At 34.1% G+C, this 17,080-nt stretch overlaps 1 protein-coding gene across 1 annotated transcript in view; it reads left to right on the forward strand.

Moving 5' to 3' along the window:
* Positions 1 to 5,159, forward strand: part of LOC140436250 (prostatic acid phosphatase-like) — a 15,362-nt gene extending 10,203 nt beyond the window's left edge. Inside the window, exons 3-4 of the mRNA XM_072524948.1 lie at positions 1,517 to 2,054; positions 4,649 to 5,159. Coding sequence (XP_072381049.1) covers positions 1,517 to 2,054; positions 4,649 to 5,010 — 900 coding nt within the window. The 3' untranslated portion in view covers positions 5,011 to 5,159. The remainder of the gene's footprint in view (positions 1 to 1,516; positions 2,055 to 4,648) is intronic.
* Positions 5,160 to 17,080: the final 11,921 nt, after the last annotated feature.

Genomic DNA, 17,080 nt, shown 5'->3' on the forward strand with positions numbered 1-17,080 from the left:
AGTTATATATACACACACTCAAAAATGTTTTGCATAATGTAATATTTTCAAAATTATCCACCAAATCTGGTGCCCTCTATTTTTTTTTAACAAAATACTTTATTATATATATAAAATTGTATGTTTTGAAAAAAAAACAATAAACAAAATTTAAAGGATTAACAATTTATTATTATTATTTATAATATGTATTATAAATCTATTTTTTTAAATTTGTACAGATATAGGAACTAATACTTAATATGCCGTATTTCTACCTCTTGCATGAATGCAAGACTGAATGCGATGTCCCATACTTCTTATTTATAAGTGTATTAATGTAGTTCTGGTCCATGGTGCCCCATTCTTCAATCGCTGCTATTCTAAGGTCTAGTAGTGTCCTTGAGAGTGGCTGCCGGGACTGAATTTTTCTTTTGAGCATATCCCATCCGTGCTCAATGGGATTGAGGTCAGGTGAAGAAGGTGGCCATTGTAATTTGACGATATCTTCTGTCGCTAAAAAATCTGCCACATGTCTTGTACGATGAGGAGGCGCATTGTCGCCCATAAAAATAAATTCTGGACCAACAGCTCCTCGCCACAAGCGTACAACAGGCCTAAGAATGGTATCAATATAAATTTGTCCATTCATGTTACCAACAAAGGAGTTTTATTATTTAGCATGATGCCACCCCAAAACATTATGGAGTCACCTTGATATGGGACTCTTTGCACAGCTTGGTTAAGTCTATCCTGTCGATTTGGGTTCCTTCAAATCCTAATTCTGGGATTATCCGACAAAAGGCTTATTTTGTTTTCATCAGAAAATAATACGTTTCTCCATCTGTTGTCATGCCGTTGAAAATGTTCATTGGCCCATTCCAGTCGAGTCCTTTTCTGCTCTAACGTAAGCTTTGGTACAAAAAATGGTCTTCTTGTAAATACATTCATTAAATGTAACCTGTTTCTAATAGTCTGATCGCAAATTACTCTCTTCTGGAGCTCTCTTCTAATAGCTGGGGCAGTCATAGAGGGGTTTCTCTGGGTAGTTAACGTTAAATGGAGTTCTTGGACATTGGTAGTAATTCTGGCTCTTCCGCTTTTTGGACGATCGCTAACAGAATTCGTCTCTCGATATTTTTTCACAATCCGAGACACATCACTCTGATTAACTCCAACCCGGACAGCAACGTCGACTTATGTGTGGCCTTCTTCAATCAAAGTAACGATTCTAGCTCTGTTGAACTCAGATATCACTTGTCTATTCATATTGTTCACTACAAAGTGAATAAAACGCAAACCAATTTTTACAAATATCGGTTTTCGAAAACTGATGAAAGCAATATGAATACTGAGAATCTTTACGACGATTAAGAAACAAAAAATAAGCAATAAAATACATTAATTTAGTAGACAACACAAAGTCAGTGCAAAAAATTTCAAATGAGAAACGTTCAGTGGCGTTACAGACAATATGCAAAACATTTTTGAGTGTGTGTATTCCACATGTATATTTGTACTTTATAAAATATTTTAGGAAGGAAAACGTGAACACTATCTGCTTGGTCAATTTACAAGACAGCGGTACGCAGACTTTTTACCGGAAAGGTACGACAAAGATGTAATAACGGCATATACAACAAACGCTGACACAACCCACATGTCAGGCCAGTGCAATCTTTATGGATTGTTTCCAGCAAAACAAGACCAGATTTGGCAAGAGAATCTACCATGGCAACCAATTCCTTTGCATGTTGGAGATGCGAATATTTTATACGCTGAACCTTATCAATGCGCCAATTATGTACAACTAAACGATGAAGTATGGAAGACCGAAGAGTATGCAGCTGTTAATAAAAAATATAAATCCACGTATGAATATATTTCCAAATATTCTGGTGAAAATGTAACTGACGCCCTTACTACATGGACTGTGTTTGACTGCCTAGAAGTTGAATCTAAAATTGGACTTGAGCTCCCGGAGTGGACAAGTACGATTTATCCGGAACCGTTAACTTATCTAAATGCAATAAGTTACAAATCTTATACTGGAACTACGTTACTGAAACAGCTAGGTAAATATTTTTTTGTTAACTTTTTTAAGTGAATAGCGGTTCTTGACATCGATTCGGTATTCTCGACCAATTCGTTTTTAGTCATCATATATTTAATATAAGAAGGTTTAAATTAAAAACTGAATTAAAAATAACTAAGTATAGACATTAAATGAGAAGTAAAAAATTAAAAGAATTAATTTAGGAAGTAGTTTGAAACGACGTAAGTAGATATAAATAACACAAATAAGCTTAGAAGAAACTAGTAATGCTATAAATATACCAAAAATGACAAATCTCTGCGTATGGAAAATATTGGTGTAGTAGTAACTCAATAAAGGGCTCATGAACTAAGGAATAAGGAAGTATAAGTAAAATCTATCAAACATGATTAACAGCTCAAAACAGTAAATATTGGTGTGGCGCTATTATTGTACCAATACTTAACCTCTTCAGGGACGGATTCATTCTTTGAATAAAAAAAAGTCCAATATTTTTCTATATTTTAATTTTTCACATCCGGATACATGAAAAATTGTAAAAATAATTGTTGTTAAATTTAACATTGTAAAAGACAAAAACGAAAACGTACACATACATTGCCAATGGACAGATCATCTATTAATGAAACAATTTCATGCGTTCTGGGCAGAAACTCTCCTGACACTGCTTGCATCTGTATCTTGTTCTGTGGTTGGAATTATTGTCATGGCATCTTGGTGGATTTTTGTAGTCCATTTTCATTGAATAAAGTCCCAATTCATTCAAGCAAACTTCAGGTGCAACTTTAGTTCATTCTTTCTTTGTTGGAGCAGAATTTTTGCATGATGGTCTTCCTCGTTTTCTTGCATTTTTATTTAATTCAAATAAAGTTGTAAAGACAGATGCTTTAAATTCCAGAGATATTATTTATGATTTGGCTTCTCTGATATCTTCTGCCAAAAATCATATACCAAGAGGCTACCGAAAAGAATACATTCCTGGTTGGTCCCATAACAGAGCAGAACTGTACCAAATTTCCTTGAAAGCGGCGATCAAGAATTAGCCGATGAACTGCTCCATAGCCTAGATGCAGCGAGACAACAAAAATGGATGGAAACTGTAGAAAGTCTTAATTTTCAAACATCAAGTAGGCAAGCATGGACACTACTAAGAAAATTAGGAGCGGAACTCCCATAACAAGGAACAAAACAACAATTAACCCAAACACTATTGCCTCACATCTGGTATCGACATTTAGGGCCCCGAAAGACAAGGCTCCACACACAATCGAGGTAAAACGAGAGCTTTAAACTTTAAAATTCCAATCTGCAAAAACCGAATACTCGCGCCCTTTCACTTGCGAAGAAGTCACTATAGCTCTCAAGGATGTAAAGTCATTTACATCTAAATTTACATATATATTTTGTATAAAATATTACATATAGGTTTACAAACGAACATCTAACTTATTTATATATTCTATTGACCTGCCTTAATAGGATTTTGTGGGACACTGTTTTGTAATGTGATAGATGGTTTAAGGTTGTCCGCAGTTACAGAGTGGAGATGGTCGTTTAACCCATTTGTGCATCATGTAACCGCATCTGCCGTGTTGGGTTCTAATTCGGTTCAGCATAGTCCATGTGACATTTTTGTTTTTTTCATATTCATTTTTAGGCCGACGTATTGGAAGCTGGCTGCTAGTTCCACCATCATAATTTGAGTTAGTTTCTCGAATGTGCTCGCTATAATCACTATGTCGTCAGCGAATCTGAGGTGGTTTAACTTGTTGCCATTAACGTTAATGCCATAGGTTGACCAATTATTAGTTTTAAAGACGTCTTCTAGGGCTAGGTTGAAAAGCTTTGGCGACATTACGTCTCCTTGACTCACTCCTCTCTTAATGGAGATGGGATTTGTATTTTCGTCTAGTTGTACTATCATAGTTGCATTTGCATATATATTTATGTATTAGTTGCCTATATCTCGAATCTATTCTACAATTATTAATAGCTTGTTCTATGGCCCACATTTCGATACTATCAAACGCCTTTTCATAGTCGACGAAGGCAAGAAATACGGGTAGTTGGTATTCACTTGCCTTCTCTATCAATGTTCTCATTGTCAGCAGATGGTCTGATGTACTATATCCTTTGCGGAAGCCAGTTTGTTCAACCGGTTGGTAATTATGAATTTTGTAGGTTAACGGGTTGTTAATAATTCTCATAAATAGTTTGTATACTTGACTGAGCAACGATGAAGGTCTATAATTCTGTAGATCACATTTGTCCCCTTTTTTGTGTAAGAGTATTACTAGACTCTCGTTCCAGTCTTTAGGGATTTTGCTATTATGGAGACATCTATTAAATAGCTCTGGTTCTTAAAGATCTCTGGTAGTACCCATTCTAATATTTTTTTGGTAGTCTCTCTTTCCCCATACGTCTAACATGTCCGTACCATGTTATTTGTTATTTTTCGATGTCTTCTATAATTGATGTTTGTACATTCATTTGATTCCTTATGTCCTCATTTCTCACATGTTCTAACCTAGACTTTCCCGCTGTTCTCTTCCAAAGAAGAGGAGCTTGAAGAGGTTAATAAACCTAAAATTTATTAATTTTTTATTATTTTAGGTGCAGGAAGACTCCTAAACGAAATTATAACGTATTTTGACGCAATGGCTTCTAAGACACTTTCGACGCCCAAACTTGTAACATATAGTGCCCACGATACGAACATTGCGGCAATTTTAAATTCTTTAGGAGCTTTTGATAACCCTTACGTACCAACATTTGCAAGTTCTCTATGGTTGGAACTTAAAGAAGAATCGGGCAATTTTTATGTAAATATATACAGCAAAGATGGTTCGGATGATCTAAAACAAATCACAGTTAAAAATTGTAATGCAGATTGCCCACTTGATAAGTTTAAATTATTGTTAGCAGATATTGTGGTAGATTCTAAGAAATGGGATGAGATTTGTCCACCTGCATAAAAAATACAAACTTCATTATAATAAATCTAAATTTTATCGTTTACAAATTGGGTTGTATTTGTAACATTTGTGCCAGTATTCCAATAAATTTATTTGTTAATCGCTGTAATGGTTTTAACTTAAAATAAAGATTAATGCAGACAGTCCAACTAACTCTTGTTTTAATTTTTTCTTATTTAATAACTAAATACTATGATTGGGGCAGATACAAAAATTAAACCAAGTAACTTTTTTGTTAATTAAAGATTCTAAACAAACTTAACCATACACAACCGTAACTGGTACCATTTTCTCTAATAGTTAACTACTAATTACTTTGAATACTCAGTAAGAATTGTTTACAAACAATTACAGAGGTCTAATAGAGCTAAACCGGATCTCGATTCAATTGTGTGGTACCAAAAAGGGTGTACATATGTAAAATAATTTCAGAGTAACTCAGGTCAAAGAGTTTTACTCAGGTAGGGCTGGTTCAAAATAATTAGGAGAGGTAATAAAGGTTTAGGCAGATATTAGACAAATAAAGTTTATAAAGAGTCTTACCAATATTGCTGTTACATAGACTCGCGGTATTTATAGGATTTCACTCGCGGTGGTTCACACAGGGGAGCTGTCTTTAGCGGTTTCTACACACGTGGTACTAACACTAAGATTAAGAGCTAGAGCATATTTGCGTCTTCTATACGATTGAAAAATTTGCGATATTTTTTTTTTTTGTAAATATCAGCTAGAGGGGGAGAATGTCTGTTGCCAGCGGCAGTCAAGAGTCGAGAGAGAGTTTTACGTTTACTATTTTAAAACTGATTGTATTTTTAAAGAAGTGGGGTTGAAGTGGGAGCAGCAATTAAGGATTGGAGTGGGGTAGTGATTTTAAAATTGAGGTGAAGTATGATAGTAATTGATATAGCGAAAAATATGACATGGTTTTGCGCATGTGAAATATTAAATACTGGGGACGGGCTAGAAGAGTTACGCCATTGAGATAGTGCATCAAATAGTTACTTCAAGAACGAGGGTAACCCGATATACGCTCTTGCGCTTCTATTTCCCATTATTGTACCCCAATTCTAGATAGAATTCTGGATAATTATTTAAAATCTAGAGAAACTAAAGTCTAAAGAAATTATATATTTGGATGAAAGCGCCCTATTGGTTAAAGGGTAACCTAACTACTTTCTTTATCCTTCTGCTTAACGTGCCTCATTCCTAAGGACACTGGCGATCATCATAGCTCATTTGACTCTATCTGCAGCCGTTCTGAAAAGTTCCATTGATGTTTTCCCACTGTCCCACTTGTTTCATTGTCTCAGATTTTTCAACCAAGACGTGCGGTCTTCTTCCCCGTTTAAATGTTTAATGTTTAAATTCGTATTTTTCGTTTCTTAGTATGTGACCAAAGTAGCTCATTTTTCTTTTCTTTATATTGTTGAGTATTTTTTTATTATTTTTTCATTCTTCGTAGCGTTTCCGCATTTGTTATGTGTTGTGTCCAACACCGTATTTCAAAGTTAATGAGTCTTTTCTCTGTCGCCTCTGTAATGGTCCAGGCCTCAACTCCATACAACAGGACAGAGAAAACGTAGCATCTCAATACTCTAGTTCTAATTTTATTGTTGAGTTTTCCGTTGCATAATATTGCTTTCATCTTATTAAAAGCTATCACTTAGCTATCTCAATACGCCGTTTTATTTCCGTACTTCTATCCCATTCTTCATTTAGTTCGCAACCCAAGTACTGATATCTGTGCACCGTGCCTAAAAGTTTTCCTTTGACACAAACACCGTCTTCCTTAATCTTGTGCTTGCTTACCATTGTGATTTTTGTTTTATTTGTATTCACTTCCATTCTATTTCTTTCGCAGTATTGGGTAATGCGATCAACCAAGATCTGTAGTCCTTCTCTGATGTCCGCAAGGAGTATTGTATCATCTGCGTATCTAATATTATTCAAAAATACTCCGTTAATAAATATGCCTTCATTTACGTCCTCTATTGCGTCTTTAAACAACTCTTCTGAATACATGTTAAAAAGTAAAGGAAAAAGCACATATCCTTGTCTTACTCCACGATTTGTAGGTATTTCTTTCGATTTTTGTTGGTCTATTGGTATTATGGCTTCTTGATATCGGTATAGATTGGCAATGATTCTTACGTCTTCGTCATTTAATTCTGTGTTCTGCGGTATTTTTGGCATTTTTTGGGGTTGTACTTTGTCAAAAGCTTTTTCGAAGTCGACTAGACATATGAATACGTCGCAATTGACATCTCGACATTGTTCGATTAGTGTTTGTACAGTAAATAATGCTTCTCTGGTGCCAAAGCCTTTTCTAAATCCCAATTGGTTTTCAGGTATTGTGTCATCTAGCTTTTTATAGATACGTTCATGTATCACTCGTAAGAACACTTTTAGAATATGGTTCATCAAGCTAATTATCCTGTGCTCTTTACACTTCATTGCGTTTGATTTTTTGGGTATTGAAATGAATATTGATATTAACCATTCTTTCGGAATCTCTCCCGTATAATAAATGTCATTAAATAATTTTATTAGTGTGCCCAGATGATTTTTTGTTAATATCCTTAAGATTCTTAAGCTATTTCGTCTGGTCCTATGGCTTTTTCATTTCTTTATTCACCTAAGGTATTCGCCATAAGGTGTGGATACCCTAACATTTCTAACAAGAAAATCTTTGTCTGGGAGCAACTCGATGAGGAGTGGCCAGAGGAGTGGGGGAGTCTCTTCATCTTTGATTGGTACAACATCACCCATCTTTAAAGAATCAGTATCAATGTTTCACTTACTCCTACTTGGGGTCAAACATAAATACTCCACCGACCACTTTTTTCGAGAAAGTTTAATTAATTTTCGAAATATACTGAAAGAGGAAGAAACGGTTCTGTGATATTTCTAAGAAATCTGGTTTTGGTGGACTTTTGAGACTTTTTCCGTCAAAAATAATTACCAATGGTTCCAAAATATACGTTTATTTAAAATTCATGTTTAAAATGCATATCGTTCACTTCGGCCTTTTATTTTTACATAAGTTTATTGTTCGTAACAGGTTATATTTGTCACTTCTCATTATGTAGCCTAGGTACGAGCTCTTTTTTCCTTAAAAAATTTTAAAAATATCAAACTATATCTGAAGACACTGGTTTTAAAAAAGTTAACTCCGATAGGATAACCGTCAAGCGCCCACGCTATAAAGATACTTGCACAAATATTTACTTTCGGTATCCGAATCAAAGAGATCAGGATACTTTACTCTGGATGAGGGTTCCTTAAATCTTATACTGTCAATGTTCTGCCACTAGCAGGTGTTTTAGATATCTGCAATTAAGTCGCAAAAAGAACATTCTTGTCTTAAGTATGTATAAAATAATTGGTGCTTAAGGTTCTGTTTTTCTCCACTGTCATGTATGTCATCCTTTGAATACCCTTAACAATTTTGCCTTGCAATTAACGTTCGGGTTCTGAGACTATTAGAAGTTTAAAGATAATTAATCACCTGCAGCCAGTTGATTCATATATGGGGCAACAACGGACAAGGTTTCTCTCTAAAGCTAAAGGCGATGATATTTAGCAGTGGTTTCAACTAGTCATAAAACTTTTATAAGATTTCAATTATTATAACGCTTCAGATAAAACTGCTTCAATGATATATTTTCTTCACCCTTTTGTATAAGATTAAGGCCTGAACACAGAAACAATCCAATAATAAAAACCTGGAAGCATTCGAAATATTATTGAACAAGTTCTCGAACAACTAGAAAACAAGGCGAGGTTTTAAATTCCATAAAAATCAGGAAGTTGGAATACTTACAAAAATAAGAACTATTAAGGAATATAATGCAGGGCAAAATCAAGGGCAGAAGAAGCGTAGGAAGACGTAAATTATCGTGGCAACGCAATCTCTTTTTATAGTATAAATGCAGTTAATTGATCTATTTAGTCGCATAACCAATAAAATTGTTATTACCAGAATTATTTTCAATCTCCGTTAGAAGAAGTCATGTTCAGTAAAACACGTTTTTTCTGATGTCGAGAGAAGTAATTCCACACTATGGGCTATATATCAACAGCAAATATACTTTATCAATAGCGCAATGAAGTCTGGACAGAGCGAAACCAAACTGGAGTTAAATACTCCCCTGTGAAGAAATACAAAGCCAGAATCCTAAGCAAAACATTTGAAGAATCTAACGGAACACATGTAACGGGTAGCTCTTTCGAAGTGACAGACTCAATAAAACACAGGTTGAAATAAAAATAAATCTATTAATTTCAACGTATATACAAAAATAAAAATAAAATGTATTGTATATCCCCGTCTGGATCCCGCGAGAGTGAATTCCCCGGCTGTAAAAGAAAAATTATTATTACTAACAAAAAAAAATGGAACACGCGAATTAAATTTCACGCAGATTTATACTCGCTTCCACCTCAATCCAGCGGAAGTGCCAAAGGCACTCGCAATCGAAATATTCGGTTGTGCAAATCCACGCTATAGTTGCTCGACGTTAAGTCAGAGTTGACGGTAACGTTCAATGCACGATACCCACGGGTTCTGCTTGATTGTCATCTTAGAGTCTTGTATAATTGCGAATTGCACTGAATGTGTGTAACGATGTGCTGAACGTTCAACAGTTCGAACCGTGGGAGTGTCGATAATCTCGCACCCATTTCCACGATGACACGACGAGGTGGGATCCGGAGCGGCTATTTAAGGCGAGCGACTGGCGAAATTAAATGAATCTTGTGGCTAACACTCTAGGCTCCCTGGCTCGCTAGTGTATTGAATCTGCGAGCCGACCCGGACAGAGAGACTTCCGTAGTGAGGATTATACTCTGTCCTCAATATGAATCCTGACAAAAATATTTGGGAGAAAACGGCGAATCATTTTTTCGATTTTTTAAATTTCGTTTTTATTCTAATAAATTTAAAGTAAGTTGGCGTAACGAATCTTAACTGTTGATCGCGCAAAGAGTTCAATTTTTTTTATTCAAGCAGTAAATAAGTAAAAATAAATAACACAACTAAGCCTACAAGAAACTAGTAATACTTTAAAAATGACACATCTCTGCGTATGGAAAATATTGGTGTACTAATAATTCAGAAAGGGGCTCATAAACTAAGGAATAAGAGACTATAAGTAAAATCTATCAAACAATGGTCACGGCTCAAAATATTAAATATTTGCGTAGCGCTATGATTGTACCAATACCTAATAAACATAAAGAAAATTTATCATTTTTTTTTATTGTAGGTGCTGGAAGACTCCTAAACGAAATTATTACGTATTTTGATGCAATGGCTTATAAGACTCAGTTGACGCCCAAGCTTATAACATATAGTGCCCACGATGCGAACATTGTGTCAATTTTAAATTCTTTGGGAGCTTTTGATAATCCTTACGTACCAACATTTGCAAGTTCTCTATGGATGGAACTTAAAGAAAAATCGGGCAAATTTTATGTAAATATATACAGCAAAGATGGTTCTGATCTGAAACAAATTACAGTTAAAAATTGTAATGCAGATTGCCCACTTGATAAGTTTAAATTATTGTTAGCTGATATTGTAGTAGATTCCAAGAAATGGAATGAGATTTGTCCACCTGCCTAAAAAATACAAACGTCATTATAATAAACCTAAATTGTATCGTTCACAAATCCGTGGCTGGTGTGAATATATTGACATAATGTATAAAAACAGGGCATTGATTTTAATTTTTGACAATTAGGTGTAAAAAAGATTATTAACTTTTTGTAGTTTAGTGTCGTAAATATAAGGTAAAGCTAGGATAGTCTGCGTGCTAGGAGAAATTACGCACTATTCAGAACTCGCTTAGGAGAGGGGATAAAGTTAAACCACATTCGGTCTTAGTATTATAGTTTGTTTCACGAAAAATGGTTGAGTGCTCAATGGTTACCTGAGTTGATCCTATTGTGTATACAAGAGTCTCTCAATAAACTACCGAAGTACACAGGGTCGCACTTCAGAAAGTTTGTTATTTAATATATTTCATTGGTAGCTGTGTAAAACACGATTATAAAAATTTATTAAATTATTTCATATGGTATTTTCAGGTAGTTCAAGTGAATATACTTGATAATTAAACAATTTTTAACATAAAGAAAGTAGTTTTTGTAGTTGTTCTACGTGAATAATTGTAGTATATGGATCTAAATTCAGAAAGGTACTTTCCTTCTAGGAAGAGCAAAGTTTTTGCTCTTCCTAATCGGATATCGTTAAAAATGTACAGTAATAATAGTTCTATTTACAGTATATACATACAAACAAATACATAATGTACAAAAAATGATGAATTGAAAAAAAATATAGAAAAATATATACAAGTTAATATTTACAAAAAAAAATATCCAAAATAACCAAAATATATTTATGAATTCCTAAATACCTAATTCTGTTTCGCTGTTTCTATCCTCTTCAAGATTAATAACAATTGGTTTAATTATGTGATTCAAAGTAACATATGAATTTTCTACGTTCATTACATGACGTACTGATTTTTTCCAACTTTCTGAGGAGATATCATCAAGACATTTCCTTATTAATTCGACTACACTACCACTTAAAATCGGAGAAACATTTTGTGACCTAACATTTGACTTTAGTTGGTGCCACATATGCTCTATGGGATTAAATAAACAATAGTAGGGCAGAAGCCGTAACACTGTATGTCCCATGTCCTCGGCCAATGCGTCACAAACATATACTTTTTTAATAGAAAATGATTTTAACACTTCTAACAGTTCATTTTTTAAATAACTTTCTTCAAAATATATATCGTTTTCTAACAGGTAGTTTTGAATTTTAATTTTCGTGTTATTTGCACTTGGAGACTAATGTAATTGACGACTGTGGTAACTTGCATTGTCCATTACTATCACACTATTTTAAGGAAGGTTAGGTATAAGACAATTCTTAAACCATTGCTCAAAAAGCTCTGCCGTTGTATTCTCATGGTAGTCCACGCAGGAATCTTTAATGTTCTTTGCAGAAAGCCATAAGGCATTTGGGACCCAACCATTTTCTGATCCTGCATGTAAAATTGTTATTCTTTTCTCTTTGTTTGATGGAGCTTTTGTTTGACACCTGTTGAAAGAATCGGACCATCCTTTGGATGGTGTTTCATGAGTGTCAAACCATGTCTCGTCCAGATAAATTATTGGCCGATATTCTTTACGGTACTTTCTTATAGAAGTTATATATTCAGTACGCCACTTTTGTAAACGATGCGATTCCATGAGCACTTACCTTTTGTCAATTGTACGATATCTGAAGCCCATTTTAGACAAAATCCTCCAAAGACTAATGAGGCTACAGTTTATTTGTGTATCATCATTAGTAAGCCGTTGTTTTAAAGCATCTAATGTAGTTATCTTCGTACATTGTGTAAATTTTTCGTCTTATTAAGTCCTTATCACTTTCGTCAATATATTTGGTAGAACCGGCATCCTAACGCTTCCTTCTTGACTTAATGGGATTTGATGTAATTCTTTTCACTGTGGTTAGAGGTATTTTCGTTAAATCAGATATTTCACTGGTAGCAGTATTAGCAGTAAGTCCTCTTGTAAGTAAAGAACTATATATTGTTTTTACGATTTCTTTCAGCAGATAAATGCTTTTTCTTTGCTGGAACACTGGAAGAAGCACCATCAATGTTTTTCCACGGACGCCACATAATGTTCTTTTATAGGTATAAATATGTATAACACTGGTAACACTTGTAACACTTTCAACTAAATGAATGTATATTTAAAAATTTCTCATCGGTTTTATATACTTTTACAAATTATACAGAATAGAGGGAACCTGTATAATTATTCCAGGAAATACTTAACGATCAACAAATTTATTGTGGTCATTAAAAGATCAACCATTGATAGTGAAACTCACTGTTAAAATGTTTACAACTTTATGAAATAAAATGTATTCTAATCGTTTTTATAATTTTATACGATTTTTTAATCGTTTTTATATTACCAGGAATTTATTATACAAACAAGATAACGACACTCCACAGTAGCTTCAATTTTACCTGAATACTTACCTGCTCAACTAATGTTGACTAAGCTGGGGTACTTGCGGTCGGGTTTTATTGCAATCATTAAGCACTCAACCATTTTTCGTGAAATAAACTATACCACATAGTACGTTAGGCAAACAACCTTCAGTCAAATTTATCCATCGTTGAGAATAGTTTACGTAGAGTGAATGCCACTTCAGTGGAATTTTTTAATAGGTAAGTCGTTGAATTTTCATTGTAACTGCGTATATTTTTGTAGCAAAGACTTTTATCAAATTTAGGACTAACGTTACATTTTTATTATGTATTGTTTGTATGAATAAACTTATCCTAGCTATTAAAAAGTATTTTTGTAACATTCATGATTTAAAATGACGATGCGCAATCTCTGCTACTTATTTGGGATACTTCGCGCATTTTTTTTGTAGGAGAAATTGCACATATATGCACGGAAATGAATATAAGAAGAGTTTGCGCGCTGAAATAAAAAAGCAATAATAAGTTTAAAGCTTAATCTGCCCATTAATAGTTTCATTTTTTGTTTCAGAGTCAAAATGCCAAACTTCTATACTCGAAAATCAAACAAATGTTTATGGAGGGAAGATAACCTACTTCGAGCTGTAACTGCAATTAACAATGAAAATGTTTCTGTTCGTGCAGCAAGCAGGACGTTTTCTGTTCCCGAATCTACAATAAGATACAGAATGAAAAAAAAAAGATTTTTCTAAGCACGCATTGGGTCCAGATTCACAATTGGATAGAGATGCTGAACTTATATTAGTAAATCATGTAAACAAGTTGCAAGTTGTTGGATTTACTCCTACTCAACGAGCACTCAGAAAACTTGCATACCAACTAGCTGAGAAAATGGGCAAAAGACATACTTTCAATACAGATAAAAAGATAGCTGGAAAGGTTTGGTGGTCTTACTTTATGAGGAGACATCCAGAGCTAAGTGTTCGAAAAGCTCAAGGAATAAGTAGGTAGAGCTAGAACCAAAGGAATGAATCGTAAGGAAGTAAAAAATTATTTTACTCTTTTGGCTGAAATTTTAACCAGTAACGATCTTTTAAAAAAACCTACATTTTTAAAGGAGTTTATGGCAAACCTCAATATGCAAAAGGTGCTCCATCTGGTACCGTAATTAGAATGGGAAAAGAGAGTGCGTATATCAGCAACGATTTATTTTTGGATTTCCTCACAACCCATTTTATACCTCATAAACCCTCAGGTAAAAACCTACTCATACTTAATGGACATGCCTTGCACATGAGCAACGCCGACATGCTTCAGATTGCTTCAGACAAGGATATAATTCTTCTGTGTCTCCCCAGCCGTACAACACATCACCTTCAGCCTTTAGACCGAGTAGTACTTAAGCCTTTTAAAACTTATTTTAAAGACGCCTGTCAGCAGTTAGTAACTAGACGAAGTAGGACTGGAAGAAGTAGAAGACAGGACGTTGGTGAACTTTTACAGTCAGCTTGGTCTCGTTCTGCTACTGTTAAACTTGCAACTACAGCATTCCGGCTACAGGTATCCATCCTTTAGACATAAATGCTATTCCAGTACATGCTTATCTATTGGCATGTGACTAAAACACACATGAGAACGCTATTAAACTAACAGACTCATCCATTTCAGTAACTGAATTGTCTACTACGCTCGCTTCTTCAACTCCTTCGACCTCTAAAATTACCTCTTAAGTGACTAAGTCTACTCCGCCCGATTCTTCAGCTGCGTCAACTTCTAAAACTACTTCTCAAGTGGCCCATTCTTCTCAGGAATCAATTTTCTATCAACCTTCAACTTCCCAGCTTACAACTCCAAAAACTGATGATATAACACCAAACAAACTTTTGACTGAAATATGACCAATTCCATGCAGTTTAACAGCATCAAAGTCAAAAGAAAAATAAGTGCAATGAATATCACTGATCCAAATTATATCGAATCTAAAAGAAATAAAAAACTGGTAATCGCGCAAACGAAAAAAGTTACTGTGAATAAAAATAAAGAGATAACTAGCAAATATAATAAACTAAAAGGAAAAAGAAAAAAAATTAAATTTCCACCAACCTCGGAAGAAGACAACGGAGTTGAAATGGAGCTTCTTTCTGATAACGTGTCCGAAAGCAACGATGAATCATGCCTAGAGTGTTTTGAAATTTATTCTAAAACCATATCCAAATCAGATTGGATAAAATGCATCATCTGCCACAAATTGCTGCATGAATCATGCACACTCTATCCACAAAAATGTATTAATTGTGGTCGTCAAAAAATGCGAACTAAAAATTCAAATGAAATGTTCATGTCATGTCAAATAAAATAAATAACTTTTTTTGAATAAGCGCAAGCTCTCCTACGTTTGCGCGTAATCTCACCTACCCGGTTAGGAGAGATTGCGTAAAAACATTTTTTTTTAGAACTCATGTTTTTTTTTAATATAAGAGTTTTGCATTTGAGGTATTTTAATTAGTATAGCTAACATCTCAAATAACCCCACGTAACACATTTTTACATTAAACTGTGAAAAACTTAAAATTTGTGCTATTTTTTCGAAATCTGCGCAGACTATCCTAGCTTTACTTTAAGTAATTTTAGTCGATATTTCCAAATCTGGTAAAAAAGTGGCATTTCTTTTGGTTATTTTATAGAAATCAGACTTGTCACATTGTTCACCTAGTACTTGTCAACTTATTTACCATAAGGAACTTACTCCGATTCAAATATATCTAATGAAATATAACTTAACAGCCAAATAAAACATGTCCTTCGGTTTGGAATATTTATTTCAGAAACTAACAGAAGCAAAACATAAAATAAATTGTAATTATAATAAAAAAACAGTCTTCTTTGTCACATACAAATAAAATTAAAGACAATAATCGTTTTTTTTTATTACTTAATGCTCTATTCATCTACATTGTCATTATCGACATCATCTGGATCTCTTTCGTCAATATCGGGATCTGGTGATTTGGTTTCAGTTGTTTTTATATTTGAATAGAAATCGTGGAACAAAGGATGTATTAGATGCAAAATATTCAGAGATCTTTTTTCTTTTTTTTGCTTATTGGTAAAGGTTTTCGTTATTACGTTTAAGTGGAGTGTGTAGGTTTTCCTCTTTTTTTGAAAGTAAGGCAATTAAAGGGGGTATTATTTTTGAGATTACTTTTAAAATTAAGTTCGCCAACGCATTTTTGGTATTGCAGCCATTTAACTGGTTGCCATAAAAACTTATCTCCAGCAACATCTTTTTTTCTAATTGTGAAAGGTCCTTTTTCAAGCCAAGCTCCGCAAAGTTATAAAAATCGTTTAAACTCATATGAACTTTCAATAAGTTTTTTATCTTGCATAATCTAACCAGTTGAATCCAATCGTAAAGATGATTATTTTTAAAGTTGTGTGCTTATCTAATATAAATGTAAACATCATTGCCACGATGTTGTTTTTATTTTACCCACTGTAAGTATCTAAAAAGAATGTAATTTCTTTGACAACTGGTGGAAAATAATTTAAACAAAAGTGCCACAGACATGATGAGATTTGATTTGCACCACGTGCTCCAATTTTATCCCACATGTAACACGTAGCTTCATCCGTTGCCAATTCGTGAACCGTTAAATTAAAGGTCCAAAGCTGCTTCTTGTAAAAGGCAACTGAGGTTTGTAAAAGTGGTGTGGGTAGACACTGTTGGAGGTCAAACGCATAAGCCCGAAACGAGAAATCATCTTGAGCGCTTGCTCTTCTCGATCTCTATTCCCTAGGGAACGAACACGTGCACCTTTATTGGAACATATGAATACTTATTTCTATTCAGAGGGATAAAAAATTAGTTTATTAGACAGAGTTTCGTTAAAGATTTTAAGTTTAAAGAAATTAAAACGTCAAAATACTAGCACTTGGAAGATATTGTCAGTAACATTAGAAAACGAAAATTTATGTGTTATTATCACCTGGAACATATAAATCCACAAACAATTACCCTTCGCCTTAACTTTATAATCATT

The sequence above is a fragment of the Diabrotica undecimpunctata genome, chromosome 3 (genome assembly GCF_040954645.1).
Source record: "Diabrotica undecimpunctata isolate CICGRU chromosome 3, icDiaUnde3, whole genome shotgun sequence".
Classification (NCBI taxonomy): domain Eukaryota; kingdom Metazoa; phylum Arthropoda; class Insecta; order Coleoptera; family Chrysomelidae; genus Diabrotica; species Diabrotica undecimpunctata.